The following is a 27,451-nucleotide window of genomic DNA, read 5'->3' on the forward strand; positions in this document are numbered from 1 at the left end:
AAAATTAAATCATTAATCCTTTTAACTATTTTTATCTTCACTGCCTTGGAATGATTCTTTCTTTCATGCCTGTAGAAACTCATCCCCATAAAATAGTGGTCCTCAAATAGTAGTCGACTCTTTAATGAGTTTGCACCATACTTTTAACGGCGTGTACGGATGCTTCCTTGGGTGTTCTAAGGATAAGGAGCATTATGCTTATTGGTAACGAAATAAAGTTGTGACAAAGACATAAATGAAGCACAGGATGGAGTAAATAAGGTGGAATATTAACTCAGTTTGAGCAAACACATAGTCAAGGACTAGAAAATCATAATGGTCCTTTATGAAGTCTTGGTTATTCAATCATATCATTTTCGACAACCTTTTGATTGCCACAGAGACCCTATCTTTATCTATGATGATTTAATCAGCAGTCCAACTCTGCTCAACAATCTCACGAACTCTTCTGTTGTACTCACGCTTGTTCTCACTGAACATCCGAGCAGCTTCAGAATTTGCAGGAGAATTAGGATTTGGATCACACAGCAATGACTGCAACAAGAAAGCCACTTTAGTGGAAAATAACAAGAATCCAGAGCAATACACAAATAATCTAACACAATGTATCTGGGTTTGGAAGTAACACTCTTTTCAACTCACTCTCTCATTAGATGAAATTTATGTGAATCCCACTAATTAGGGAATTCAACCTACATAATTAGTGGGGACTTACTTGAATTTCACCGAATAAGAGAAAGAGTATTAGAAACTAAATTTGTGGGACCACAAAGTATCAACAATGTGGGGGCTTGCGTTTAATTGGTAGGTTATTTGCAAGTATACTATGCAAGTGCCTTGCCAAACAGATCACAAGTGGGGGTAATAATTGAAATGGCTGACATTAATATATAACTTTGATTTTTCCAGTACATCTCTTAACATTTGGATTTAAGTCTTAACTCCACAAAATTGGAGTTTGATATGAGGGTTCCCACAGAAACTTGTCATATGGGAATCTCTCATTTTACCTCCAAAGCATTTTCCTTGTTCCTTGTTAAAATTGATGTATTGCCCCGATTCAAGCAAAAATGCAGTTAATATTTACAACCCATCATATCCACTCAGATCCCAGCCTATGAGAATAATTTCTTGTAGAAAGCCTTGAACCAACCTTACCAAATCTTCCCAAAACTTTTCTTAAAAAAGCACTTCTGATTCTATCTGTGGAAACAATACATCCATTAATTTAACAGATTAGATTCATAGATTCTGTTGCCAAACTATTTTACACCCACCACATTCTTTTATCAGTTCTTACACACAATAATACACCACTTCTTTCTATCCTCTTTCCTCCCATCTAGCCCCTTATCTCTTCAGAAAATCATTCGCTTTCTTGAAGACACTGTTAAATTTTTTTCAAATCACGGTGCCTACTACCTCCAAATACTTTCCTGTCCAAGTACTAATATCTCAAATACCCACATTTGTCAAGAAAAATGTGAGGGCCCTTGCTCATTTAACACAATATTTTGGAGCCAACGTAGTAGCTCATTTAACACAGTGCATTACTTGCAAATAATGGGCAAGCACTAGCACACATAATGCATCATGATTGATCCATGTTTGGGGTTTCAACAAGTTTTCCATTGGCTATGAAGGCATAACACAACCCCTTTTCCTATAATATACCCAAAACACTAATATCAAATGTATTCTAAATAAATCATGGACAGGGTGCAGTCAAAACACTTTTAGCATGTATGGTCTCAATGCAATTCTGAAATATTAAATGAATCGCAATTACCTGGATTGAGGTAAGAATTGCAGCTACATCATAGATCGGACTCCACTGATTTTGCAAAATGTCCAAGCATATACTTCCATCCGCATAAACTATAATTGTCAATTAAGAGGGGCTTAGAACTAGATTGAAAGTTATTAGTGTGCAAAGATACAAAATGGTGTTCTGATCAAATTTAAATTACAATAGAAAATGCTTTTAAAACAAATGAAATATTCACCACTTGATCACGTTTCTGTAAGATCAACACATTAAATTGTTAACAAGATACAATTCAATGATCAATTCGCTGGAAAAAAATCTGAGGTTATTATACAATATCAATGTTATCAATAGCAGATAACAGGCTATGGCAATAAGCCAAAAATCTGCCACATAAATATCGCAGATGACAGAGCGGCATATGGTGGAAAGTCATGACAGACAAAATTCTTATATAAATTATACACACAAAAAAAACTACAAAATGAAAAAATATATTAAAAAGTGTAATGAGAAACTAATTTTATAACATTTATAAAATTCTCATGATTGTCATCAGATAATGTCTTAAACATAACTCATAAAAACACTAATATTTCATTTAGTAGCTTTAGGATGCATTGCTTTTTGTTTTTGGATGCTTGCATTATCCTTTAAGTGGAAAAAATTGGGAACAGTGTTCTCTAAGCAAACATAAGAACAATAAATAAATAATTGGTTCTGAAATTTTGAAAAACACAAACAGAGATCGATAAAACAGAGCAGCAACAAGATGAAAATGAACATGTGAAAAGAGGAGAAGAGACAAAAACAAATGGCAAAGAAAGAAAGGAAGAAAAAATAGAATGAACAAGAAAACACAAACGGAAAAAAAAAGCTTGATTTCAATATTTAGGTCATCAGAGCTTATGTCACCGCTCCGGTTCAGGTTGCAGGAGTAAGTTATTGCTATAGACAACTCAAAGGAGACTCAACGATGGAGAAGACTCATTCTCTAATGCCTTCACAGCATAGGGTTCACGCTCCATGAAGGAAGTTCTCATTCCTAAAAGATGGCTCATTCTCTCCAATCTTAATGCTAGGGGTTATTTAAAAAAGGGGCCAAGCCCAAAATCATGTTTTTGAAAAATGAAAAACAAAGGAAAAAGCTGATATCAAGCAACATGAACTGCCACAGCACCCCATGTCCATGGCAGGCACCATGGCAGAAGACATTATATCCTTCAAAATAGCATATGGCAGATGGCGAGATGGCAAAACCTCCATACCATACCTTTATGGCACTGCCATAACCACCATTTGATAACACGGAACAATATCAAATCCTTGGGAAGTTAAGAATATCCTGACAGATTAACACATGTAAGAATTTTCAAGATTTCTATTTTAATCATACCAATACCAAAACCAGCTTGTGCATGAAAGAGACAACAGATATATGAGAACACAGCTTCATCCTATATAGACAAATTTTGATTTTCCTACAAAAATGTTTAGCAAGCATATAAATATCTGGAATGTAAAAGTTTTCTTTTCAACCAGCGATAGCATTACATGATGCCATAACCAAAAAGACAAACTAAATCAAAGGGGGAAATGCATTCACTGTCCTTAACAGAAGGAGAGTTTCAAGCCTGAACTGAAAGTATAAAACAATTAATGCTTCATATTTTAGGCATAGTATTCTTTAAAACAGCTTCCAGGTAGATAAAATCAACACAGAAGTTGTTTCAATAATGACTTCCAAAAGCTACATGAATTATGTAAATTTAAAATAAATAAAAAACTTCCCACTTCTGTTTGAAGCTTTTAGTTAACAATAACACTTCTGTATTGATTGTACAAATATTTCATTATTAATTCTAAGTTTCTAACACTGAAATGAAATTGCTGGGTAGTTTTGTACTCACTGTTCGGATGAAACATTCTAGAAACAAAGCGCACAGTAGGTGGCTTATTAGGATAATCTTCTGTAAATTGAAGTGTCAACTTAAACGTACCTGAAAGACAAGGATGACAGTCATATAAACATCCAGTAATAAGAAGAATCTGTACCGAGGGACAACTAAATTACCATTACACATGGCAATTTAAACCATTATCTTCATGCACCTAAAATACATCAAAAGCTAAACCTTGTGTGACATGCCAACAAATTGAACGCATGATTGTATGAGTCAAAAAAAATAATAACATCATATTAGACACTTTGAATAGTAATTTGAATAGTTCTACTTTCTAGTTACTAAAATACAAATTGAACACAAAGCAGACACTCTATAAAATAAAAAACAAACTTACTTGACTAAATAATATTGCAGAAACAAAACATACATATACAGATGCACAGTTCAATACTTCAACTTCCATCTCCAAAAAATATTAAAATCAAGAAGAAAAAACTATTTGATTAAATAATATTGCAGCAACAAAACATATACATATATATAATAGAACTGGATATGCAGTTCAATACTTTAACTTTCATTTCTATCAACTATTTTTTAATGTATATGTATATGTTTTGTTAATCATATCTGTATAATTTTTAATGAAAACCGGTTGATCCTCTACATTCAATGTTGATCATAACAATGCTTAGCAGGACAGATGCTATCTCCAAACAGTTAAAGACAGACTAGAAACTCAGACAAAATTATTATAACATGTGGAGACATTCAAATTAAATACAAAGTCTCGGTTACACACAAGGTAGAAAATAATTGTACCTCCATCCCAAGGGGTGTCATCTGGTCTGGAAAAAAGAAACAGATGAGCACAATTAGATATTTACTATACATTAAATCTCCAAAACGACAAAGAAAAGAGAAACACACTCAAGAAAACAAAATATCAAGGATTTGTAATCTACTACACACCCAAATATAACAGCATTCCAAAGCATAATATTATTGTCTTGGGGAGCCCCACTGATGCCAGCAGGAGGATCTTGTTGCAATCTTTTAAAATCCCTCATCAGTCTCTTCCTCGCCGGAGTCGACATCTTCACCACCTATATCTCAATCAAGCACAATTCAAACAATAGCAATCAGCCATTGACATGTTTATATACAGAGGTAAAAAAATATTAAGAGAAAGAAAGGGAGACCGAGTGAATGACAAGATTAGAAAAACAACAAAATATTTTATAATATCCAGAAAGTACATCAAGGGCTCAGAAAATGCAAATAAGGAGAACACTAGAGCTGATTTTACATTCTCAGAGCTTAACAATTATAAAGCGACTAATACTTTGAGTAAAATCCAGAACTTTCAAAAAACAATCAAAATTTAACAACCTAATACCAGGAGTTTATCTGAACTCATAAGACAGTCCTAAGGGCATGCATCAATGAGTTGAAAAAAAAAACCATTTCACCAGCAAACTGAATAACGAAGTGAGGATATGATCATCTTAAAAAGCCCAAAACAAAACCAAAAAAAACAGAAATCAAAGGTCTCTAAACACCAAAGAAACTTTATTTACACAATTGCAAAAGCGATATCCTTATCAGATATCCCAGATCGATTTCTTCACTTCACCCACAACATACACCAAAAGAAATTTTAACAAGCAAGAAGCTACCCACCAGACAAGGGGTTCTTTGAAACAAATTCCAAAGTAATTAACAATCTGGGTATGAATTAATTTCAGAAAAAAAGCATACACAAAAAAGGAAAAACGGATTTTTAGGAGAAATCAGAAAAAGGAGAGAAAGGAGAGGAAGAAAGGGGTCTGACTTGTGAGTGAAGAAGGGTTTGAGGGGAGGTGCAGGGGGCAGAGGAAAAGAAAAGATTGAAGCTTTGAATGGATTGAGGAGAACCCAGAAAAGGAAGAGAAAGAATGGGAATAGAGAATTTTGAAGGAAATGGTTCCTATGAGAGAGAGAGAGAGAATCTTTTGTTCCAATTATTTTGATTTTATAGAATGGTCAGTCAGCTGAGCGGTCCCAATCCCAAATGCGCTCCCTTTCTCTCTCTTTGTGGTGATGTCTGCTTTTCTTGGCAACTTGCTACAAACTCCCAACAACCCATGAGACCTTATTATGCATACACACTCACTTACACTACCTTCAAAATATCACCAACTATTGAAAACCAAAAAAATTATTTGTATTCATTTATCAATTTAAAAACATAAAATATATACGGATAATAAGGTAAAAAATAAAAAAATTTAAAGATAAATATTCATTACATTTAATTATGAATAATGTGTAATAAAAATATAATTAAAAAAGTATTACTATTTTGAATTTTAGTAAGAAAGTATTTTTATGTAATTAACTAGACTTAAATAACTCTTACGCATTTTTGGATCCAGATGATTACTATTTACCTAAACAAATTTCTGATGATGCACGTCGTTTGTATCCAGTGATTTAAAGTGAATGGTGATCGCGAAAAGGCGTACATTCTCCAAAATCAGTTCCTCGTTGATGCATGAAGAAAAGAGAGGAAAGACAGTAGAAATTAATATTTTACATTTGTACCCTTGGTTATTTTATATTCAAAATCGTGACTCCTTGCACAAGTGCATAGTGAGATTCTTGCACAAAAAGTTGGTTGTCATGCATGCAAATGAATAGTGTAGATTCTTGGCGAGTTTGATTGTGTTGTGTGGCTCAGGGGTATAGGTGAGAACATTGATGGTGTTAAATATGGGTGAAGAATGTGTGAAAGGAGTTGTTGAGCTTGATCTTGAGTTTGTGAGCATTTGAGTACCTTGAAGAGATGAAGATAAGTGATAAAGAGATTCGTCACTTGAAGCATCTAGCAAGATAAGACTCAGAGAATTTTGAACACTCAGGAAATCACTCAGTCAAAGTTTTTTACTCTAAATATTGTTGAGCGACAAGTCATCTCATCGGAGCTATCAACCATGTCATCACAATGAGTGACTCATGCTGCGAAAGAAAATCTGCAATACAACCGACGGCATGGAGTTGCAGAAGAAGAACCTAATGAAATATTTCGTGAACACACTTTGTCACATTTCAGCTTTTCAGTACTCTGAATTTGATATCTAGGAAATGTTTGTGTAGATGAACATACAGGATGACTATATCTTGGATAACTGTTATGACTTCTTGTCTGCTCACCCTAATGTGGAAAACAACTCTTTGACATGTCTCTCGAGTGACGAATGAGAAAGCTCGTTAAAATAATGACTGAGACTCCCTGAACTATCTACATTGTTTTTGTATTTAATTATGCAAAAATTGTGTTTTGTTATTGGATCTGTAATATTATTTATGGAATGAATTGAAAGTTCCTTTTAATTTAAATATAATATATTCCAACCAATATGTGGCTTTATTTATTTATTTATTATATGGTTGTTTTGGTTGTCATAATAAAATTGTATGCAAATGTTCAGTGATTGCCTCCAAAAAAATTGTCTCAGTTTTGTAGGAATGACGTCTCCATCTTCAAAGAGACAATGTAAGCACCGACAGAGTAAGGGAAAAGCCCCACTAGATTATCCAATTTTTTATGCACCAATTCCCGGTATTGAAGACGTCCTTAATCATTCATGGCGTTTTTCCTAGCGAGACCAGATGCTGGATTTTGGGAGGGGGTTTTCTCACAGATTAATTGTGTCCCTTAAAGTAATGAATTTCGGGTTCTTTGAGTCAACAAGGTTTGAGTTTCAACAATCTAATATCCATCAGACGATTTCATTATATGATTCTCTATGTGCTTTTATGATAACAAACATTATAAGATGTGTTATGGTATAACAAAGCTCACTCATATGCAGTATAATATTAGACAAAAACATAAGAGAAGATAAGTAAGACCCGCTAATGTTAACACATCAGACGATACAAGAGTAAAATATTGTTAGATGAACCAATGACACACAATTACGGTAAAAAGACGTGTAAGACAATATCAAGAAACGAGTCAGATGATATCGAGAAACTATGTCAGACGATCCCTTTTGAATGGATCAGACAAAGTAGTTAAGAAGATCTTATCAAACGATCCTAGTCCTCATGAACTCATCAAAAGATCTTATTAGACGAACTCTTTGGATATCACAAGGTAGACGATATCAAAGCACTTACTTAAAAATCATCATAGGAACACTGAAGATTGCACATATCAACTATACAAGTATCTTCTACTCGTCAAATGAACCACTGCGTCACGGAAGTGTCCATATTAAGCTTTTACATTCTTAGAATGTTTTATAACACTGTTTTAAGGTTATCAAGTTTTATTTCATATTTCAAAATCATAGAATAAAATATCTTAAAAAAGAAAGTCTCGATAATTCGAAGATATTATAAAGATATTGTTTTAGTGATACCCGTTATTTAAATTGTTAATTATAATGTTCATTGATAATAATATTGTTCTTATAAATTATCAAAGGAAATAAAGACACGAGTAGAGTAGAGAGCTAAAGCTTCCATTTTCAGCGTCTGATAAAAAAGAGATGAAGCTGAGAAGCGAGATTGTGCAGATAAATATCAAAGTAATATCAAGCGGTTACAAACAAAGATATACAAAGAGACAAAAGAATTAAAGCATATACAAGTGATATGACGCATCAAAGGTTTATATAAGAACTTTCTTATTTGAGCGCCTGATACGAAGAAGGATATGAACAATGAAAAATGAAAAGATCCAAGTCCAGAGATATTCAAACCTCAATGGACAAAGTTCATACACATAAAGAAAGTTGTTTGAAGAGCAAATACATGTTAAAGACACACATATTTCATCAAAGCCAATATTTCCATATTGAGCATCACATGGAAGATGATGAATATAATTGGAAAGATAATATCCAAGTGCATAATTGATTCAAGTTTTAACTTTCAAATCAAATATAGTTATAGAAGCATTTTGAAATGTTTTTAATGATTGAAGAGCACACATAATGCATTAGATTAGAAGTTTCCATTTCAAGCGTCTAGCGGAATGAAGAAGAAAAACAATGTGCTAGATTTGAGCAAATATTTGATTAATGAAGATTAAATCCTCAATGTTCATATTAGAAGAAGATAAAGAAAGTATTTGAAATTCCTTACACGTTCAAGACATGCAAAGATCAAATCAGAAGCAATTGTTTCTATATTGAGCGTGTAACGACTATGTTGAAGAGTGAAGAACATAATGCTTCAACAATCACATTTCTCAAGACTATATAAAGACCTTGAAGATGAAGAACACAACAACAAAGTGTACAAATTGATATACAAGTTTTCTAAGAGTACATAAATATGTTTCGTAATTGTATGATTAGAATAGTGTTATACAGTTACATATTGTTCTATAGAGTGAATATGTGAGATTAGGTTGTGAGCTAAACCATTGTAAATCTTTCACACTATGAAGTATATCTTGTGAGTTTTCATTGTTCTCTCAATAAATAGGTTTTCTCATTATTAAGAGGTCTTAATCTTAGGGGGAGATTAGGATTGGTTTCCTAGATAGGTAGAGAATACTTGGTAACCTGTAGAGGGGTAAAAATATGAGTGTATGTGCAGAGGTGTAGAATACTGGTGTACCTGAAAAGGTGGAGAATACTTGGTGATCTCAAGAGGTGTAAGAATACTTGTGGACCTCAAGAGGTGATGTGAGTTGATTTTAGGATTGCACACTTTTATAGGTTACTATTTTGTTTATGCTTTTTGAGATTAGCAATTTAAGGTGAGAACTCAAGAGGGCAAATAGAAAAACACAAATATATGGTGTGGATGATGCAATGGTGTGGAAATAAAGAAAAATTGAAGCAAAGAATGAATGAAGATGACCAAATGGTAAAGACATAAACAAGAACATAAAGATAAAAGGAAAAGGCGCAAGGAATAAAAGGAAAAGATGAAAAGATTAAAGAAAGCTTATGGATATGGAGATGGTATCACGCCACTTAGAGAGTGGGAGTCACCAAGATAAGTGGTACAAAGCCGCCACTTGAAGTGCACTACACTCAAGATAAGACCCAGATAAATGAAGTACTCAGACTCACAAAAATCCTCACACATAGTTTCTTTACTTCATTCAATTTGAATGTGTCCAATACATGAGGCAAGACACTCTATTAATAGGAGAGAACGTCTTGGAGAACAAGATAGAGGGGTATGGGTGTCATTTGTGAGAAGCCTTCTAGAAGGTAGGTTAAAGAAATCCCAAACCTAGAAGCACTTGTTATGAAAGGTGGACTTGGCACAAGCCCAAATTACTAATCACACCTTACTCAAATTACTAAGCACGCCCTACTCAAATTACTAAGCACACCCTACTCAAATTACTAAGAACACTCCTATTTATGCTATGTAAACCTACTGATGGAGATCAAGCTCAAGAGGACATGGAGGCCAATCAACAAGATCAAGAAGAGGTAGAGGCACAAATGGAGGACGCCCATGGAGGTCAAAGCCCACCTTAAAGGCTCACAAGAAGCATGTTCAAAGCTTTAGGAGCTAGGGGACATTTATTTTCTCTTTTTGTAATTTCTTTGGTTGAAGGTGCTTAGAGGGAAACATTAGAAACCTCTTTTGTTATAGCATCTTTTAGTTTTTAGTTAGGAGCTTTAGGAGGGGGGGTGTGTTAGTAGATAGGTGTAGGAGTAGAATAGGAGGTGCCAAAGTGAAGGAAGAAGTCACACCTTCCTCATGCCTTGTAAATAGGCGCCGGTTCTAGAATATGTTTAGGGGGGAATTTTGAATTTGTGTAGCTTACTTTTCAGCACCATAGGCTATAAATAGAGGTGCTCTCTTTGTAAAATTCAGATTTGAATTTTAGAGAAAAGAAACTATACTCAAATTTTGAGTGATCATTGGAGAGCTTTTGAGCCTTCTTCTCTAGTCTTATCTTGAAGGATCCATGGTGTCCTCAAGTGGCGGCAGCACACTCATCTAGGAGCAACCATCCTTCTAGTGGCGTGATCATCTAACCATATATCCATCTTCATGAGCACTCTCTTCTCCTTCCTTTCTTCTTTTGTTATTTCCTTGTCTTAGCTTGTTTCCTTGTTGAACTTGGTTCGGCAGTTTCAGTTTTAATTGTGTTGCTTCGGTTCTTTTATTGTGCCTTGCTGTTCTTCATCTTTCTTCTTAATTTTCCAGCTTTTTGTTCGGTACAATTTAATTTCCAGCATTCTATTTCAGTTTTCTTAGCTTTTGTGCCTTTTTGTTCGGTTCAATTTGACTATAATTGGAACTTCCATATGAGTTTGTGTTTTGGCACTAGTTTTGGTGAGTTCTTGTTCATAGAACCTTGATCCATTTCTATGATAAAGTGCCTATCTCTTAACCAACTCAAGATAATTCCTAAGAATGTCAAGAATCATTCTAATTGTGCTAGTGGAATCACATCATGTGGTATCAAGAGTTTAGGTGTGTTCTTGTTTAATTGTTGAGTTGTGTAGCACTTTATTTCAAGAGCTCTTTTATTTTCTTGCAATTTAAGTTTCTGTTTTAGGCTTATTTTGAGTTTACTTGCTGTTTTAATTCTTTTGCCTATCATATGTTTGAGTATTTTCCTTTTTGAATCATGTCAAGTTTTGTCTTAGTCATGTTATTCCATAATTGTCATTACTTCTAGTAGTACTTTTATTGCTTTTGATTGTTTCTTGCTTTAGTGTCATATAATTTTTTGTTCCGAATTGATTTTGATCCTTTGTGCTTTTTCTTATTAGAATTGAGTTCATACTTGTATTCTAGACCTATACAAGTTCCAATACATCATTTTCCATTATGTCTTTGCTAGTTCATAATTCTGTTTTTTTATTCCTATTAGGATTCCTCTGTTTCTGAAAAAAAGTGCTTACTGTTTTTCCTTATTGCAATTGATTTACTCACTGGAAAATTCTGAAATTCTGGATTTGTGATATTCAAAGTGTTAGAAAAGAGTAGAAAAAAGAATTACTCAAAAATTCAAAGTACACAAAAAATGATAAATAAAATAAAAAAAGTGTACAATTCTGCCGAAAAGAATACGGTAATCTGGCAGCGATTTTAAAAAATTTATCTCAATTAATTGGTTTACTGTTTTTAATTGATTCCAGTGCCATTATTGAGTTAACATCTTGAAGTTTCTATGGTTTAAATTTCATAATCCAGTTCGCTCTAAATCATTCCAGTTAAATCAGTGAATATCAAGCACAGTTGCATTAAATTTTTTTTTCCAGTAGCTAACTTTTTTGTTTTCTTCATCTACTCTAGTGCTTTTCCTTAAGTATTCTTTTGTGTGCCTACTTTCTCATTGAGTTCTTTATTTTCTTGATTGTCTTTCATTCCTTACTCTTTGAGTTTTTCTTACATATTGTTTTCCTTTTGCAATTACCTTTCTTTGCTTATACCTTTTCTTGTTTGTCTTTATTGTTTCATTGGTTTTGTGGTGGTTGCCTTTGAGATTGGTGTGCTTGCTTTGACATCTTTCATTTGAGGATTCCAAGGCCTCAAGATCAGATTGGTGCAAGGACATTATTTCTTTGAGAGTGACCTCTTTTTCTGCCTCATTTCACTTCGGCATTCTTGCTGGACACACTCACTGTTTTTGCTAATTTTTGTTTCTTAACTTGTTTGCTGTTTTTGTGTGTTTTCTGTTTTTTAATTCCAAAATGGCTGGATTTTCAAGTGATGCATCATACAAGCAGAATTTTCCTTCCAAAGCTTCAATCCTTGGTGAATTACATGAAGCTCAAAGAACCATTAGACGCTTGGAGGAGAAATTGCAAAAGATGGAGGTGCAACAAGCTAGACCATCTCCTTCTATCCATGATGAGCATCATAGACCTTCAACAAGAGCTTCTTCCAATGATTTTGGCCGTGAAGATGAGCATAGGAGAAGGAGAACTCCACCCCAAGTCCATGGACAAAGACATCCTCACCAAGGGGAAAGAACTCACTACGGCAATGGCTTCTATCATGATGCAAAGTCTAGGCTTCCTTCAGTCAAGCTTCCTTGTTTTAATGGCTCTAGTGATCCTAATGTATATTTAGATTGGGAGGCTAAGTGTTAACAAATATTTGAGATCCATGAGATCCAAGATGAGCATAAGCTTAAGCTAGCCACCCTAGAGTTTAGTGATTATGCCATGAAATGGTGGCATGGAATTGTAAAGGACATTATCTATCACAAGGGTCCTCCCGTGGACTCTTGGAACTCTTTAAAGGATCATATGCGCACTAGGTTTGTGCCCCCACATTTTAGGAAAGACCTCATGTTGAGACTCCAACGGTTTCAACAAGGCACGCTAAATGTGGATGAATATTATAAGGAGCTTGAGACGCTTGTGCTTAAAATTGAATTAGAAGAAAGTGAGGAAGCTATGATTGCTAGGTTTGTGAGTGGTCTTAGGAAGGATATTCAAGACATTGTTGAGTTACAAGAGTATTCATCATTGGGCTCTTTAGTTCATCTTGCAGTGAAGGTGGAAGCCCAACTTGCTAAGAAAAATTCTTTAAAAAATGCTTCCAATGATGGATACTACTCCAAGTCTTGGAGAAACAAAAATTCTTTTTCTAAACATCCTTCCAAAGATTCTTCTTTCAAACCCAAGGAAACTAAGCCATCTACTTCTAGACCTAAGTCTCCCACTAGAACATCCAATACTAAATGCTTTAAATGTATGGGTTATGGTCATATAGCTGCAAATTGTCCTTCCAAACGAAGTATGTACATGCATGAGGGCATTGTAGTTAGTGAGCATGATTCGGATTATCCTAAGCATTCATTGCATTCTCATGCATCTAGTGAGGAAGAGAGCGAATGTCCACTTGAAGGGGGCTTGTTAGTTGTGAGAAGACTTCTTGGACAAGTTTCACAACCTTTTGATGAAAGTCAAAGAGAAAATATTTTCCATACAAGATGTCTTATTCAAAACAACATTTGTTCCTTGATAGTGGATGGGGGTAGTTGTGCAAATGTGGCTAGTACAAGAGTAGTAGATAAGCTTGGATTGCCTACTATCTCTCATACAAAGCCCTACAAATTACAATGGCTTAGTGAAGTAGGAGAAATAATTGTCAATAAACAAGTCCTCATCCATTTCTCCATTGGAAAATACAAAGATGAGGTATTATGTGATGTTGTGCCCATGGAAGCCACTCATGTTATTTTGGGAAGGCCTTGGCAATTTGATAGAAAAGTTTTACATGATGGCTTTACCAACAAACTATCTTTTGAATTCCATGGTCACAAGGTTACTTTAAAATCTCTCTCTCCAAGAGAAGTCCATGAGGACCAAGTTATCATGAAGAAAAAGAGGGAGAGTGAAAAAGATAAAAAAGATAAAAAAAGATAAGAGTTCTAAGCCTACACTCCTTGTGTGTAGGCGTGACATTGAAAGGGAAATAGTGGCTCATCATCCTCTTTTCTTAGCCATCCCTAGAACTCTTAGAGTAGAATCACTTGTTGATAGTCCTCATTGCTTGGAAAATTTGGTAGAAGAGTTCCAAGATGTGTTTCAAGATCCTCCAAATGGACTTCCACATTTGAGAGGGATTGAGCACCAAATTGATTTGATACCGGGCTCTTCTTTACCAAACCGTCCAACATATAGGACCAATCCAAGTGAAACCAAGGAAATTCGCCAACAAGTTGAGGCTTTGATTGAGAAAGGGTGGGTGCAAGATAGCATGAGTCCTTGTGCTATGCCTATCATCTTAGTGCCAAAAAAGGATGGCACATGGCGAATGTGTTCGGATTGTAGGGCCATCAATAACATAACAATTAAGTATAGGCATCCCATACCTAGACTAGATGATTTGTTGGATGAATTACATGGTTCAAAAATCTTTTCAAAGATTGATCTTAAAAGCGGCTACAATCAAATCCGTATCAAACCGGGTGATGAATGGAAGACGACTTTTAAGACCAACTTTGGTTTATATGAGTGGTTAGTTATTCCTTTTGGCCTAACTAATGCACTAAGTACTTTCATGCGCCTCATGCATCTTGTTCTTAGACCTTTCATTGGTAAGTTTGTTGTTGTTTACTTTGATGACATTCTCATTTATAGCTTATCTTTGAATGACCATAGGTTGCATGTTAGGCAAGTTTTAGAAACCCTTAGGAAGGAACATTTGTATGCTAACCTTGTTAAATGTATGTTTGCTCTTGATCATATAGAATTCCTAGGGTTTGTTGTGAGTTGCAAAGGGGTCCATGTGGACAAAACAAAGGTGATGGCCATTCAAAATTGGCCTACACCGAAATCTTTGAAAGAGGTCCGAAGTTTTCATGGACTTGCTTCTTTCTATAGAAGATTTGTCCCAAACTTTGGTACCATTGCCGCACCACTCAATGACATAGTGAAAAAGGATGTGGTCTTTCATTGGGGAGAAGCACAACAAAATGCTTTTGACACTTTGAAAGAAAAATTGACTAATGCTCCCATCTTGGCCCTTCCTAATTTCACTAAGACATTTGAGATTGAGTGTGATGCTTCAAGCATAGGTATTGGGGCTGTTCTCCTTCAAGAGGGCCACCCCATAACCTATTTTAGTGAGAAATTGAAGGGAAGTCATCTCAATTATTCCACCTATGATAAGGAATTATATGCACTTGTTAGGGCTTTGTTTACTTGGCAACACTATCTTTTTCCCAAAGATTTTATGATACATAGTGATCATGAATCTCTTAAATATTTGAAAAGCCAAAACAAACTTAACAAGAGGCATGCTAAGTGGGTGGAATTCATTGAGCAATTTCCTTATGTGATCTAACACAAGCAAGGCAAAGTAAATATTCTGGTGGATGCTCTTTCTAGAAGATACACTTTACTAAATCTTTTAAGCTCTCAATATCTTGGTTTTGATCACATTAAGGAACTTTATCATGATGACCTTGATTTTTCTCTCATCTATCAAGAGTGTCTTAAGGGAGGACACAAAGACTTTTTTATTCAAGATGGCTTTCTTTTTAAAGGAAAACGTCTTTGTGTTCCTCAATGCTCTATTAGATTATCTCTTGTTAGAGAAGCTCATGAGGGGGGTTTAAGGGGACATTTTGGGGTTGCTAAAACTTTGGATGTGTTGCATGAACATTTCTTTTGGCCTCATATGCATAAACATGTTCATAGTTTGTGTGATAAATGCATAGCTTGCCGCAAAGCTAAGTTAAAATGCATCCCCATGGTCTATATACTCCTCTTCCTATCCCTTCAATGCCTTGGGTAGATATATCTATGAATTTCATCTTAGGCTTACCCAAGACATCAAAGGGAAAGGACTCCATTTTTGTGGTAGTGGATCGTTTTTCAAAGATGGCTCACTTTATTCCTTGCCACAAAGTGGATGATGCATGCCACATTGCAAACCTCTTCTTCCAAGAAGTGGTTCGCCTACATGGGATTCCTAGGTCTATAGTGTCCGATAGAGATCCCAAGTTCTTGAGTCACTTTTGGAAGACCTTGTGGGGCAAGCTTGGGACTAAGATTTTATTTTCTACCACTTGCCACCCACAAACTGATGGTCAAACTGAGGTGGTGAATAGAACTTTGGGACAACTATTGAGATGTTTTATTTCGGGGAATCCTAGAGTGTGGGAGAATTTACTACCCCATGTTGAGTTTGCATATAATCGTGTAGTAAATTCTACCACCTCACATTCTCCTTTTGAGGTGGTCTATAGGTTTAATCCCCTAACACCTCTTGATCTTCTTCCTATTCCCCTTCTTGGAGATGTCTTGTGCAAAGATGGGGATGAAAAGGATTCTTTTGTGAAAACTTTGCATAAAGACATCAAGAAGAGAATTGAGAAGAAGGTTGGCAAGTATGCTGAACTTGCCAATAAGAGGAGAAAAGCATTGTTGTTTGATGAGGGCGATTGGGTTTAGCTTCACTTGAGGAAGGATCGCTTTCCTACTCAAAGGAAGTCCAAACTAATGCCTCGAGGGGATGAACCTTTCCAAATCCTCAAGAGGATTAATGACAATGCTTATGAGTTAGATATGCCTGATACATTCTTAGGTAGTCATACTTTTAATGTCAGCGATCTAACTCCTTTTTCTGTAGGTTTCCAGAATTCGTGGTCGAATTCTCTCCAACTCGGGGAGTATGATGGAGATCAAGCTCAAGAGGACATGGAGGCCAATCAACAAGATCAAGAAGAGGTAGAGGCACAAATGGAGGACGCCCATGGAGGTCAAAGCCCACCTCAAAGGCTCACAAGAAGCATGTTCAAAGCTTTAGGAGCTAGGGGACATTTATTTTCTCTTTTTGTAATTTCTTTGGTTGAAGGTGCTTAGAGGGAAACATTAGAAACCTCTTTTGTTATAGCATCTTTTAGTTTTTAGTTAGGAGCTTTAGGAGGGGGGGTGTGTTAGTAGATAGGTGTAGGAGTAGAATAGGAGGTGCCAAAGTGAAGGAAGAAGTCACACCTTCCTCATGCCTTGTAAATAGGCGCCGGTTCTAGAATATGTTTAGGGGGAATTTTGAATTTGTGTAGCTTACTTTTCAGCACCTTAGGCTATAAATAGAGGTGCTCTCTTTGTAAAATTCAGATTTGAATTTTAGAGAAAGGAAACTATACTCAAATTTTGAGTGATCATTGGAGAGCTTTTGAGCCTTCTTCTCTAGTCTTATCTTGAAGGATCCATGGTGTCCTCAAGTGGCGGCAGCACACTCATCTAGGAGCAACCATCCTTCTAGTGGCGTGATCATCCAACCATACATCCATCTTCATGAGCACTCTCTTCTCCTTCCTTTCTTCTTTTGTTATTTCCTTGTCTTAGCTTGTTTCCTTGTTGAACTTGGTTCGGCAGTTTCAGTTTTAATTGTGTTGCTTCGGTTCTTTTATTGTGCCTTGCTGTTCTTCATCTTTCTTCTTCATTTTCCAGCTTTTTGTTCGGTACAATTTAATTTCCAGCATTCTATTTCAGTTTGCTTAGCTTTTGTGCCTTTTTGTTCAGTTCAATTTGACTATAATTGGAACTTCCATATGAGTTTGTGTTTTTGCACTAGTTTTGGTGAGTTCTTGTTCATAGAACCTTGATCCATTTCTATGATAAAGTTCCTATCTCTTAACCAACTCAAGATGATTCCTAAGAATGTCAAGAATCATTCTAATTGTGCTAGTGGAATCACATCAACGTCAAACTGAAATTCTTGGTTTAATTCATACCGACCTTGCTGATTTAAAACAAACCATGTCTAAAGGTGGTAAAAATTATTTTGTAACTTTTATAGATGATTTTTCTAGATACACCAAAGTGTATTTAATTAAACATAAGGATGAAGCTTTTGACATGTTCTTAACTTATAAAGCGGAAGTAGAAAATCAACTAAATAAGAAAATTAAAATAATTAGATCAGATAGAGGTGGTGAATATGTTTTATTCAATGACTATTGTGTAAAAGAAGGTATTATTCATGAAGTAACCCCACCGTATTCACCTGAGTCTAATGGAGTAGCTGAAAGGAAAAATAGGACTCTTAAAGAAATGATGAATGCTATGCTTATTAGTTCTAATGCTCCTGATAATTTATGGGGGTGAATCCCTGCTTACTGCGTGTTTTTTACAAAATAGGATACCACATAGGAAAACTGGTAAAACACCCTATGAGTTGTGGAAAGGTTATCAACCTAATCTGAAATACTTGAGAGTGTGGGGGTGTTTAGCAAAAGTGATGTTACCTGATCCTAAGAAAAGGAAAATAGGCTCTAAAACATCTAATTGTATGTTCTTAGGATATGCAGAACATAGTGTTGCCTATAGGTTTTTAGTTCTTAATAGTGATATAATTGAACGTAACACTATAGTAGAGACGAAAAACGTTGAGTTCTTTGAACACATGTTTCCTCTAAAGAGTAGTGGTACATCTGAACAACCTATAGATAGTGCTAGTGATACCTTGAGTGAGGATGTTAGGGGAAGTAAAAGACAGAGAAAGGAAACATCTTTTGGAGATGACTTTTATACTTATCTAGTTGAGAATGATCCAATAAGTTTTGTAAAAGCTATTAGTGCTCATGATGCTAAACATTGGGATAAGGCCATTAAAACTGAGCTTGATTCAATTAAGAAAAATAATACGTGGACCTTAGTAGATCTGCCTAAAGGAGCAAAATCCATTGGTTGTAAGTGGATCTTTAAGAAGAAGTACCATCCTGATGGATCCATAGAGAAATATAAGGCAAGATTAGTTGCTAAAGGTTTTACTCAAAAACATAACATAGATTGCTTTGATACTTTTGCACCTGTTACTAGGATTTCCTCTATCCATGTATTGCTAGCCTTAGCATCTATCCATAAGTTAGTAATTCACCAAATGGATGTTAAAACAACTTTTCTGAATGGTGAATTAGAAGAGGAAATTTATATGACTCAACCTGAAGGATGTGTAGTTCCAGGTCAAAAGGAAAAAGTATGCAAACTTTTAAAATCTTTGTATGGTTTGAAACAAGCACCAAAACAATGGCATGAAAAAACTTGATAATGTTTTACTTTGTGAAGGTTTTTCTACCAATGATGTTGATAAATGTGTGTATTCTAGATCTGAAAATGGTGAATATGTCATTATATGTTTGTATGTGGATGACATGCTAATTTTTGGTACATGCAATGATATAGTTTTTCAAACAAAATTGTTCTTGGATCTAAGTTTGAGATGAAAGACATGGGTGAACAAGTGTGATTCTAGGAGTTAAAATCATAAGGAAGGGAGATAGTATATTACTATCCCAAGAAAAATACACTGAGAAACTTCTTAAGAAGTTTGGTTACTATGACTTTAAGTCAGTGAGTACCCCTTATGATGCTAACTCTAAATTAAAGAAGAACAGAGGAGAATCTATTTCTCAAACTCAGTATGCCCAGATAATTGGGAGCTTATTGCATTTAATGAGCTTTTCTAGACCAGATATTGCTTATGCAGTAGGTAGATTGAGTAGATACACTCAATGTCCTAGTCAAGATCATTGTGATGCACTTGCGAGACTCATGAAATATTTGAGAGGTACAATGGATTATGCCATTCAATATAGTGGATTTCCCGCTGTGCTAGAAGGGTATAGTGATTCTAACTAGATCTCTGATTCAGATGAGACAAAGTCCACTAGTGGTTATGTATTTACACTTGGGGGTGGTGCAATTACATGGAGGTCAGCCAGGCAAACTATTATTGCAAGATCAACAATGGAATCTAAATTTGTTGCTCTAGAAATGGCTAGTAGTGAAGCTGAGTGGTTGAAAAACTTCTTAGCAAACATTCCTTTAGGAATGAAACCAACCCCATCTGTATCAATGCATTGTGATTGCCAATCGGCAATAGCTATAGCTAAAAATGAAAGCTACAATGGAAAGAATAGACATATACAATTGAGACATAATTTGGTGAAACAACTGTTAAAGAGTGGAATGATTTCTATTGACTATGTCAAGTCAGAATGGAATCTGGCAGATCCTCTAACTAAACCCCTAGGGAGAAAAATGATTTTAGAAACATCGAGGGGAATGAGACTTAAGCCACTTGCAAACAAACAAGTGATGGAAACCCAACCTTTGTGATTGGAGATCCCATGAATAAGGTTCATATGGGTAAAAATAAGTCACTTGTTAGTTCTGCTAGCACTGATATTGATTTAAAATCAATTTTTTCCATTTCTATGGTGTATGTGAAAGTGCTAGTTACTGCATCATCGAGAGGATAAACTTTGTGGTTAAAATTCAGCTATAAAAAAGTTTTAATGATTTACAAAGTTTTAATGATTTTCATATCCCTATGGGTGGTGTATAATTTGTAGCATACACTTGATGAAATCACCTATATGAGTGTCAAGTGGGGTCGCTTGCATGAGATCTTGGCAAGATCTCTATAGCACTCATGAATACCGGGCCCGCGCATGACCTAATGGCGCAACACAGCAATAACAACAAGTAATGTGGGGGTGTATTGTGATTGAAAAACCTCTAACACATACGAAGTGTCTTGGTTCATATAGCTTGCTATACCAACTACACTATGTGTTAAGTCCATCAATCTAAGACTGGTTCATATAGTTTGCTATACCAGCTCTGATGCATTACATCTTAGATGAACCCAAAAGCTTTCTTTCTTTATCTTTATGTTTTATCTTTTGCAATATGTGGGGGATTGTTGTAAAACTGTATATATTGCAAAACGAAAAACAGAGTGCGTTTTTGCGAAATGGAAAACAGAGTAAGTAGTCAAACCCTAAAATTCTTCAGTGACGTTGGAGGAAATCGTGGAGGTTTGGCGAAGACTGGATCTGCTCCGAGATGATCGCGCGACGTTGCCCCTTCCACCCTGAATCGTAGCCGCACCTCTGGGAACGCTCACGCCTTCGCTCTGCAGGTCGTGTGGAATCTTAAGAACGTTGCTAGATTCGTGGGTGGTTAGCTCCTCCATTCCCGCAGATCTTCCTCCACCTCCGGCGGCCATGACCGCTCCTTTAGGGTTTGAAGATGTGGCAGTGTGTTTTCTCCATCTATAAATACTGCATCCCTTTGCTTCAAAAAATGCATCTCACACACTCACCTCTTCATCTTCTTCAAACCCTCCGTTCACCATCTTCTTCCTTCTCCATTTTCCCTTTTCAATTTCTCTCTCTTCATTATTTTATTATTATAATAATTCTGGGTTCTATTTGGGTATTACTCTTTTAAAGAGAAACTTGCCAGTTCTGATCCTCAGAAATTACCGGGAAGTTCCCGTTGTATCCTGGGGGACTTGCGCCTGTAATATCTTCTAGAGCCAATTGAATGTTCAGTGATGAGAACAACTTGCACAAAGTCTCTTGAATATCTTCAAGTTCTCTCAACTAGTGACTAATCCTAGTGGAAGGTAGTAATCCCTTGCTGCGTCTCACAAGGAGAATGGAAATGCCTTAAGTTTGGATTTTTTTCCAAGAACATCCTTTTCAAGTTCTCCCAACTAGTGACTAATCATAGTGGAAGGTAGTAACCCCAATCTTTTGTTAAGTCTTACAGGGAGAATGTAAATTCCTTAAGCTTGATATGTAAATTCCTTAAGCTTGATATGTTCCTCAGGAACTCTAGACGATCTTATAATGGTGCAAACAATGTGAAATTCCTATAGGTGTTTGTGTGGGTCCTCACCTGCAAGTCCATGAAAACCAAATTTTAATTCACAAGGCACATTTGTCTCGGGATATTAAATATAGAGTCTAACATCAGGTGAAACAAGCTCTCTTAGATTTCTCTTAGCCATGATATCAATAATAGAATAAAAATCAAGAGAAGTATATAGTGAAAAATAAAATAGACGCTCTAATAGATGTTGTGTTAGACAGTCTATTTGTAGACGTTTATACCGGGCAAGTGATGACTTTTTACGGCAAGCGCACTACATTTGTCAGAAGTAATAATTGTCCCTAAGGACGGATATCGATCCCACAAGGAACATTGAATTATCGAGCACAATAATCGTTAAATATAAAAACAGAACAATTAAAAGAGTTTTGAATTAATTGTGTTGGCACTGATCAATAAGAAAACAGACAAAGAATTAGTTGTTTCAATTGGAAAAATAAGGATTAGTTTCATCTCTCTCACTCTCAAGTATTTTGATTAGCATGTCAATATTAAGTTCTTTGATTGAAATTGATGCCCGTATAAAAATCATTTATGTTGATTCCTCGCATATAAAATCCTTAAGAATGTCCCTAACTATTGATCCCTCGCATAATTATAAGAACAACTTAGAACGAAGCTCAGACGTTTAATAGCAATTAACATTTCAAGTCTATTCCTAGCACTCAAATATGTTAAGTATTGTTGTTTAGGTCCGAACCCTAAAAATACCTCCCGGTCAGATTTAAGATTCTCAATTTGTCACGGAAAATTAAAAGTAAAACAACAATACCAATAATCAATCAAGAACTAAATATTAATATATAAGATATCACCTCAATACATAAGAGTTTGAGCAGATTACTCCCAATCCCAAAGGGTAGAATTAGCCACGCATACTTCTAGCACCTTCCATTCTCCCAATTGGGTTACAATTCACTCTATGGTGTTTTCCTCTCAATCTGGCACACTAGGGTTTAGCCTCTAGCCCCCTATTTATCATAGTTTTCTAGGGTTAGGTTGTTTCCTGTGTCGCGCTAATGGGCTAAATGATAAAACATAAAAAAGGTCCAATCTTTCTTTTCATCTTTTTCCATTTTGGGACCTTCCGGCTTTATCTTTTTAGCTCAAATTATTCTCCTTTATTCCAAATCTTCAATCTTCCCTAGAAATCTGCAATTAACACCAAATTTGGGAATAAAATGTTTTTATTCAAATAAAGCTCATAAAAATGTAAAAAGGTTTAAATTCATAAATTATGGATTATTTTATATGTAAATTAGCAATAAATCCTCATAAGTGCCTATATTTTAATATGAAATATTACTGAAATTAGGCACTTATCAGCAAGTAGAAAACAATGACAAAAAACATTGATTGTCTATAACTCAATAATCAAACCAAAAAATAAAAAGAATAAGATAATGACAAAGCCCCCAACCACACACAACAACATAATAAGGAGGATGAAGACTTATACTCTGTTTATGGACTTATTTGGAAATATGGGTCTATGATGAAGGAATGTACAAAGCATATCTAAGAAGATCTCCAACTCATCAAAACATAAACTAGAGCTTTGGTCAGAAGAACACAAGAAGACTGAGTTTCAACTAACTAGCCAACATTATTTTTGGACCAAGCTTTACACTACAAAAAATCGTGTAAAAAGTGGCGGTTTTAATATGTCGATTATTAATAACCGCCACAAATTTCAGTATAATACGTCATTTGACTAACTGCCACAATTATCTTTCAAAATATGTCATTTTCAACTGCCACAATTACCTTTCAAAATATGTCATTTTCAACCGCCACAATAATCCTTCAAAATAAAAACAATTTTTCCTTGTCTTTTCAATTATTTTTTAAAATGATTTTGGTAACCAAAATATTTTTGAAAATTTGGTTCGAAGTCCTCTCCTCACGAACACCCTCCTCACGAACATCTTTCAACGTTTGCAAAATAAACCCTAAACGCTTTCACGCTCAAATTGCTCTCACGCTCAAACCTCTCCCTCTGTGCCTAAACTCGAAACCCTAAACACACTTCACAGTCACGAACCCTAAACGCTAAACGCTCTTCACCGTCATGAACCCTAAATGCTAAACGCTCCTCACAGTCACGAACCCTAAACGCTCGAAGCTGTACGAAATCATTTCGATTTTCCGAAATCGCTACCATTGGCGCCTCCGCAGAAGAATTTGTTCAGGTTAGTTCACATTCTTTTTGAGTTCGATTCATTTAGTGTTCTCTGATTTGATTGTTCTTAATTTTATTTTTAACTTTGTATAGTTTAAGGTTAATTAATCTTGCTTTGAAGTGATTTAGAAAAAAAAAGCCGTTTAACTTTGTATAGCAATTTATTCAGTTTTTTTCCTCATAAAAAAATGTTACTGTGTTCATGTGATGGTAGGTGGAGAAGTTCAGGGTCAGAGAAGAACAAGGTGAAAGTAAGGATGAAGCTGAGAGAACCACAGTTTTGTTTCCAGAAAAGAAGTGATGTGGATCTGCTTGATGATGGTTACAAATGGAGGAAGTATGGTCAGAAAGTTGTGAAGAATAGCTTTCACCCAAGGTAATAACAATCCTTTCAAAGAACTGATTCATTTGATCAAAGAAAATCATCACAAAAGTGAATTTTACTGAGGTATGACGCAGAATTATTTCATAACGTGAAGGCCGAAATCATCCTCTGCAGTAATAGAGGTAAATGCATTGGTCTGAATTCATTTTTCTTTCTTTAATTAGGGAGACAATACGCATATGGGAGAAGATATACTTTCTGCTTTCTTAATATAGGTATATACACATTTAGTTGTCTATTCTTTTATTTATTTTCTGTATGATAAACCAATTGCTCTATAATTACTTGTGAAATTTGTATCAAGAGCTTTTATTTTAACTTTGAAGTTTTTTTGGGAGTCATTTTAAAATAGTTAATTTTGTCCTTACTAGTTATTCCGTTCTCTTTCAGTTTTTGTAACTTGATGATTACCTTAGTTTGTGTTGCTCAACTCCTGAGACGTGCTAAATAGAAGAATCCACGATATACAGAGCAAAATGCTATTCAGTACTCTTCAAATATGGGTTAAGGAAACAAAAGTTGAGAGTATTTAATCACAAACATTATATTAAAATAGAAAAATCAATTAGACTTACTTTTTAAGTATCTATAAGCCTCTATTTGAATGTGTACTAAATGCTCCTTAACCAATATAATCAAAAGTACTCTCAAGTTCCTTGTTGTACACAGGTAGAATTTGACGAAAATGGGAAAGCCAATGGTGTGAATTCAAAAGGAGAAACAACCAAATGCAAGAAAGTTGTGTGTGATCCATCATATTTATCTGATAAGGTTAGATTTCTATGATAACAAGGACTGTGAGCTAAGTTTTCTCAAGTGTTGTATTTAGTTACTGGACAAGCTTTACATGAATGTCTGAAGTCTGAAAACATGAATTGCAGCAAAGTGTGATCTCCTCCACTCCATCTGACACTACTTAATTCATTCAACAGGTTCACAAGGTTGGAAAGGTTTCACATGCAATATGTATTATGAGTCATCCTATTCCACAAACCCATGACTCTCACTCAGCACAAAGTATTTGTAACTGACAGATATTGTTTTGTTATACTGCACAATATGTTATGAAATGGAAAATTCAATTCAAAATTCCATTTTAAAAATCATAAAAGCAAAAGAAAAAAATATAGTTTCCTACACCAATGGGAAAAACTACCGACTAACAATGCATTATCCATTAGTTTGGTTCATTCAGTTTCTAGTTACAACTTAGAAATTTTAAAATTAGTGAGTAGAATGTAGTTCTAGTTTGGATTAGCTCCTAAGTCGTGAGAGTTTTACTTAAAACTCTTATATTATACTTTTTTAGTACTGGAAGGCAAATTTCTGTTAAGTTTATAGGCGCTTATTCAGAAGTTATATGAAAGAGTTTGGGTGTACTTGATGAGAAGTTAATTCAAATTAGTTCTTACCTATGAAGATTATTTTTTCCTACTTTATTGGCTATGTTTGCTCATGTACCTCATTATTGCAGGTATCTCTTATGCTACTCTTATGCTCATAATGTAGCACCCAAAGGAAAATTTATCGCTTTTGTTACAACAGAAGTAGAGACCGACCAACCTGAGGAGGATTTGAAGCCTGGTATTAACCTTCTTGGATCTGTAAATGAGATATTCTATGACATGTATGACAGGTTTGAACCCTGCAATGATCATGAGGTTGATGGTTGTTTCATCTCTACTGTAAGTATTAAGTAGAATCTCTCACAAGCATATTTTATTTTCTTTGGTTGTTTCTTATTTCCAAACCATTACGGCACTTGATTGGGTTATCTAGAGTATAGTCATACAAACACATTACAAAGTTGCTTGTTTTATTTAACTTTCGTAAATATCCAAAAGTCTATCACTGATGAATATGGTCAGGACATGTTGCAAAAAAAAAGAATCAAATGTTATTTTGGTTTAAATAAAGTAATGAACATCTCATGTTCTGTAAATTTACAATTAGAATCCAACGGTTTTCCCTGGTGTCCTTCATGATAAGTACGAAATCTTATTACACTTCTTTTTCAGCATTTAGATGAAATTTCTTTCCTTGTATTCTTTTTTTAATTGTAATAATCTGAAATTAAATCCTTGCAGAGTTATGATCCTACCACACACTTTGAAATCACAGTTAAAGACGTGGTCGGGATGTACAGTAAAATCACTGGAAAGGTTTGTATCTTTTCACTTAATATGCAATTCACATTACATATCTCATCACATACTATGACAATTATAGGTTTGAGAACAAGAAATAAATAAAAAACTGGTATAGCAAAACGACTAGGCCAAGAAATTGATAGATCTCTATTTCTAATTGACTAAACTTGTAATTTTTACTTTCTTTTGATAAAAGGTATCTTTCATTTACACAAAAAAGCTTGTGCTTGGAATTTAACACTGATTTCATTGTTTTTACTCCTTATTTATGGTATTGCATTTTAAAAAATAAAGCTAAATTTTAACCAGAATATAGAATGGTACCTGCACTTGTAGATTTGAACTAAAAAGCATGTATAGGGTTACCTCATATAACATAGAATTTCTATACCTTTAGAGGACCTGATAAAAACGATCTTGGAATTCCGCATTTGCATGCACAAAAACATTTAAGCTCCAAATATAATGTTGCATAAATAAAATATCATATTCAAGAAGGAAAAGGTCATAAAGTCTGGATTTGTTTTCTTGTCTTGATTAGCATCACTTTTGTCTTTTGTTTCAGATTCTTGATCTTTTTGTCGACCTGAGTGCCGTAAGTGCTGCAGCTGAAGAATGAGATTGCTTGAAACTATATCATCATGCCCAAATTTCAAATAATTATGTGTTGTAATTTTAAACTTGATTAGGGATGTATGAACTTTTAATTTGTTTTAATTTTCAATTACATATAAACTCTTGAACATTATTATGTGTATAAACTCTTGAACATTATTATGTGTCCTTTAATTTTCAATTACATATAAACTCTTTAACATTATTATGTGTGCTTTAATTTTCAATGAAATGAATGGATGATTATAACTTTATACATTATTTTATTTTATTATGAAAAAATAGTGGTTAAATTTTATAATTGTATAAA

General features: G+C 34.8%; 2 protein-coding genes across 13 annotated transcripts; one reads left to right on the forward strand and one right to left on the reverse strand.

Annotated features, from left to right (window-relative positions):
• Positions 1 to 248: 248 nt before the first annotated feature.
• LOC137806607 (ubiquitin-conjugating enzyme E2 2) lies at positions 249 to 5,785 on the reverse strand. Of its 4 annotated transcripts, none has more exons than XM_068606815.1 (6): positions 5,510 to 5,785; positions 4,648 to 4,781; positions 4,498 to 4,523; positions 3,679 to 3,768; positions 1,790 to 1,878; positions 249 to 534 (listed from the first exon to the last, which is right to left on the reverse strand). In XM_068606815.1, exons 2-6 carry the CDS (start codon positions 4,770 to 4,772, stop codon positions 406 to 408), a joined length of 459 nt encoding a protein of 152 aa, XP_068462916.1. In that variant the 5' UTR covers positions 4,773 to 4,781; positions 5,510 to 5,785; the 3' UTR covers positions 249 to 405. The 4 variants fall into 4 exon arrangements, with proteins under 4 accessions (XP_068462916.1, XP_068462917.1, XP_068462918.1 ...); XM_068606816.1 differs by having other exon boundaries at positions 5,359 to 5,696; XM_068606817.1 differs by lacking the exon at positions 3,679 to 3,768 and having other exon boundaries at positions 5,510 to 5,742.
• A 17,878-nt stretch (positions 5,786 to 23,663) lies between these two features.
• LOC137806608 (guanosine nucleotide diphosphate dissociation inhibitor 2-like) lies at positions 23,664 to 27,346 on the forward strand. Of its 9 annotated transcripts, none has more exons than XR_011080379.1 (8): positions 23,664 to 24,001; positions 24,206 to 24,367; positions 24,451 to 24,498; positions 25,046 to 25,147; positions 25,258 to 25,317; positions 25,851 to 26,061; positions 26,464 to 26,538; positions 27,092 to 27,346. XR_011080379.1 is itself a non-coding variant. In XM_068606819.1 (7 exons), the coding sequence occupies exons 5-7, from the start codon at positions 25,822 to 25,824 to the stop codon at positions 27,143 to 27,145; spliced, it is 369 nt and encodes a 122-aa protein (XP_068462920.1). In that variant the 5' UTR covers positions 23,664 to 24,001; positions 24,206 to 24,367; positions 24,451 to 24,498; positions 25,046 to 25,147; positions 25,309 to 25,821; the 3' UTR covers positions 27,146 to 27,346. The 9 variants fall into 9 exon arrangements, 1 of the variants encoding a protein (XP_068462920.1); XR_011080378.1 differs by having other exon boundaries at positions 25,309 to 25,393; XR_011080381.1 differs by lacking the exon at positions 24,451 to 24,498 and adding an exon at positions 24,541 to 24,591.
• The last annotated feature ends 105 nt before the right edge of the window (positions 27,347 to 27,451 follow it).

Source organism: Phaseolus vulgaris, chromosome 3 (genome assembly GCF_000499845.2).
Source record: "Phaseolus vulgaris cultivar G19833 chromosome 3, P. vulgaris v2.0, whole genome shotgun sequence".
Taxonomy (NCBI): Eukaryota; Viridiplantae; Streptophyta; class Magnoliopsida; order Fabales; family Fabaceae; genus Phaseolus; species Phaseolus vulgaris.

Coding starts and splice junctions, on each gene's coding strand:
- LOC137806607 (XM_068606815.1), bottom strand. CDS start 4,772: ATGTCGACTCCGGCGAGGAAGAGACTGATGAGGGATTTTAAAAGATTG. Junction 4,524..4,647: donor TGGAATGCTGTTATATTTGG/GTGTGTAGTAGA, acceptor TCTTTTTTCCAG/ACCAGATGACACCCCTTGGG. Junction 3,769..4,497: donor TGACACCCCTTGGGATGGAG/GTACAATTATTT, acceptor CTTGTCTTTCAG/GTACGTTTAAGTTGACACTT.
- LOC137806608 (XM_068606819.1), top strand. CDS start 25,822: ATGTTTGCTCATGTACCTCATTATTGCAGGTATCTCTTATGCTACTCT. Junction 26,062..26,463: donor ATGGTTGTTTCATCTCTACT/GTAAGTATTAAG, acceptor AAATCCTTGCAG/AGTTATGATCCTACCACACA. Junction 26,539..27,091: donor ACAGTAAAATCACTGGAAAG/GTTTGTATCTTT, acceptor CTTTTGTTTCAG/ATTCTTGATCTTTTTGTCGA.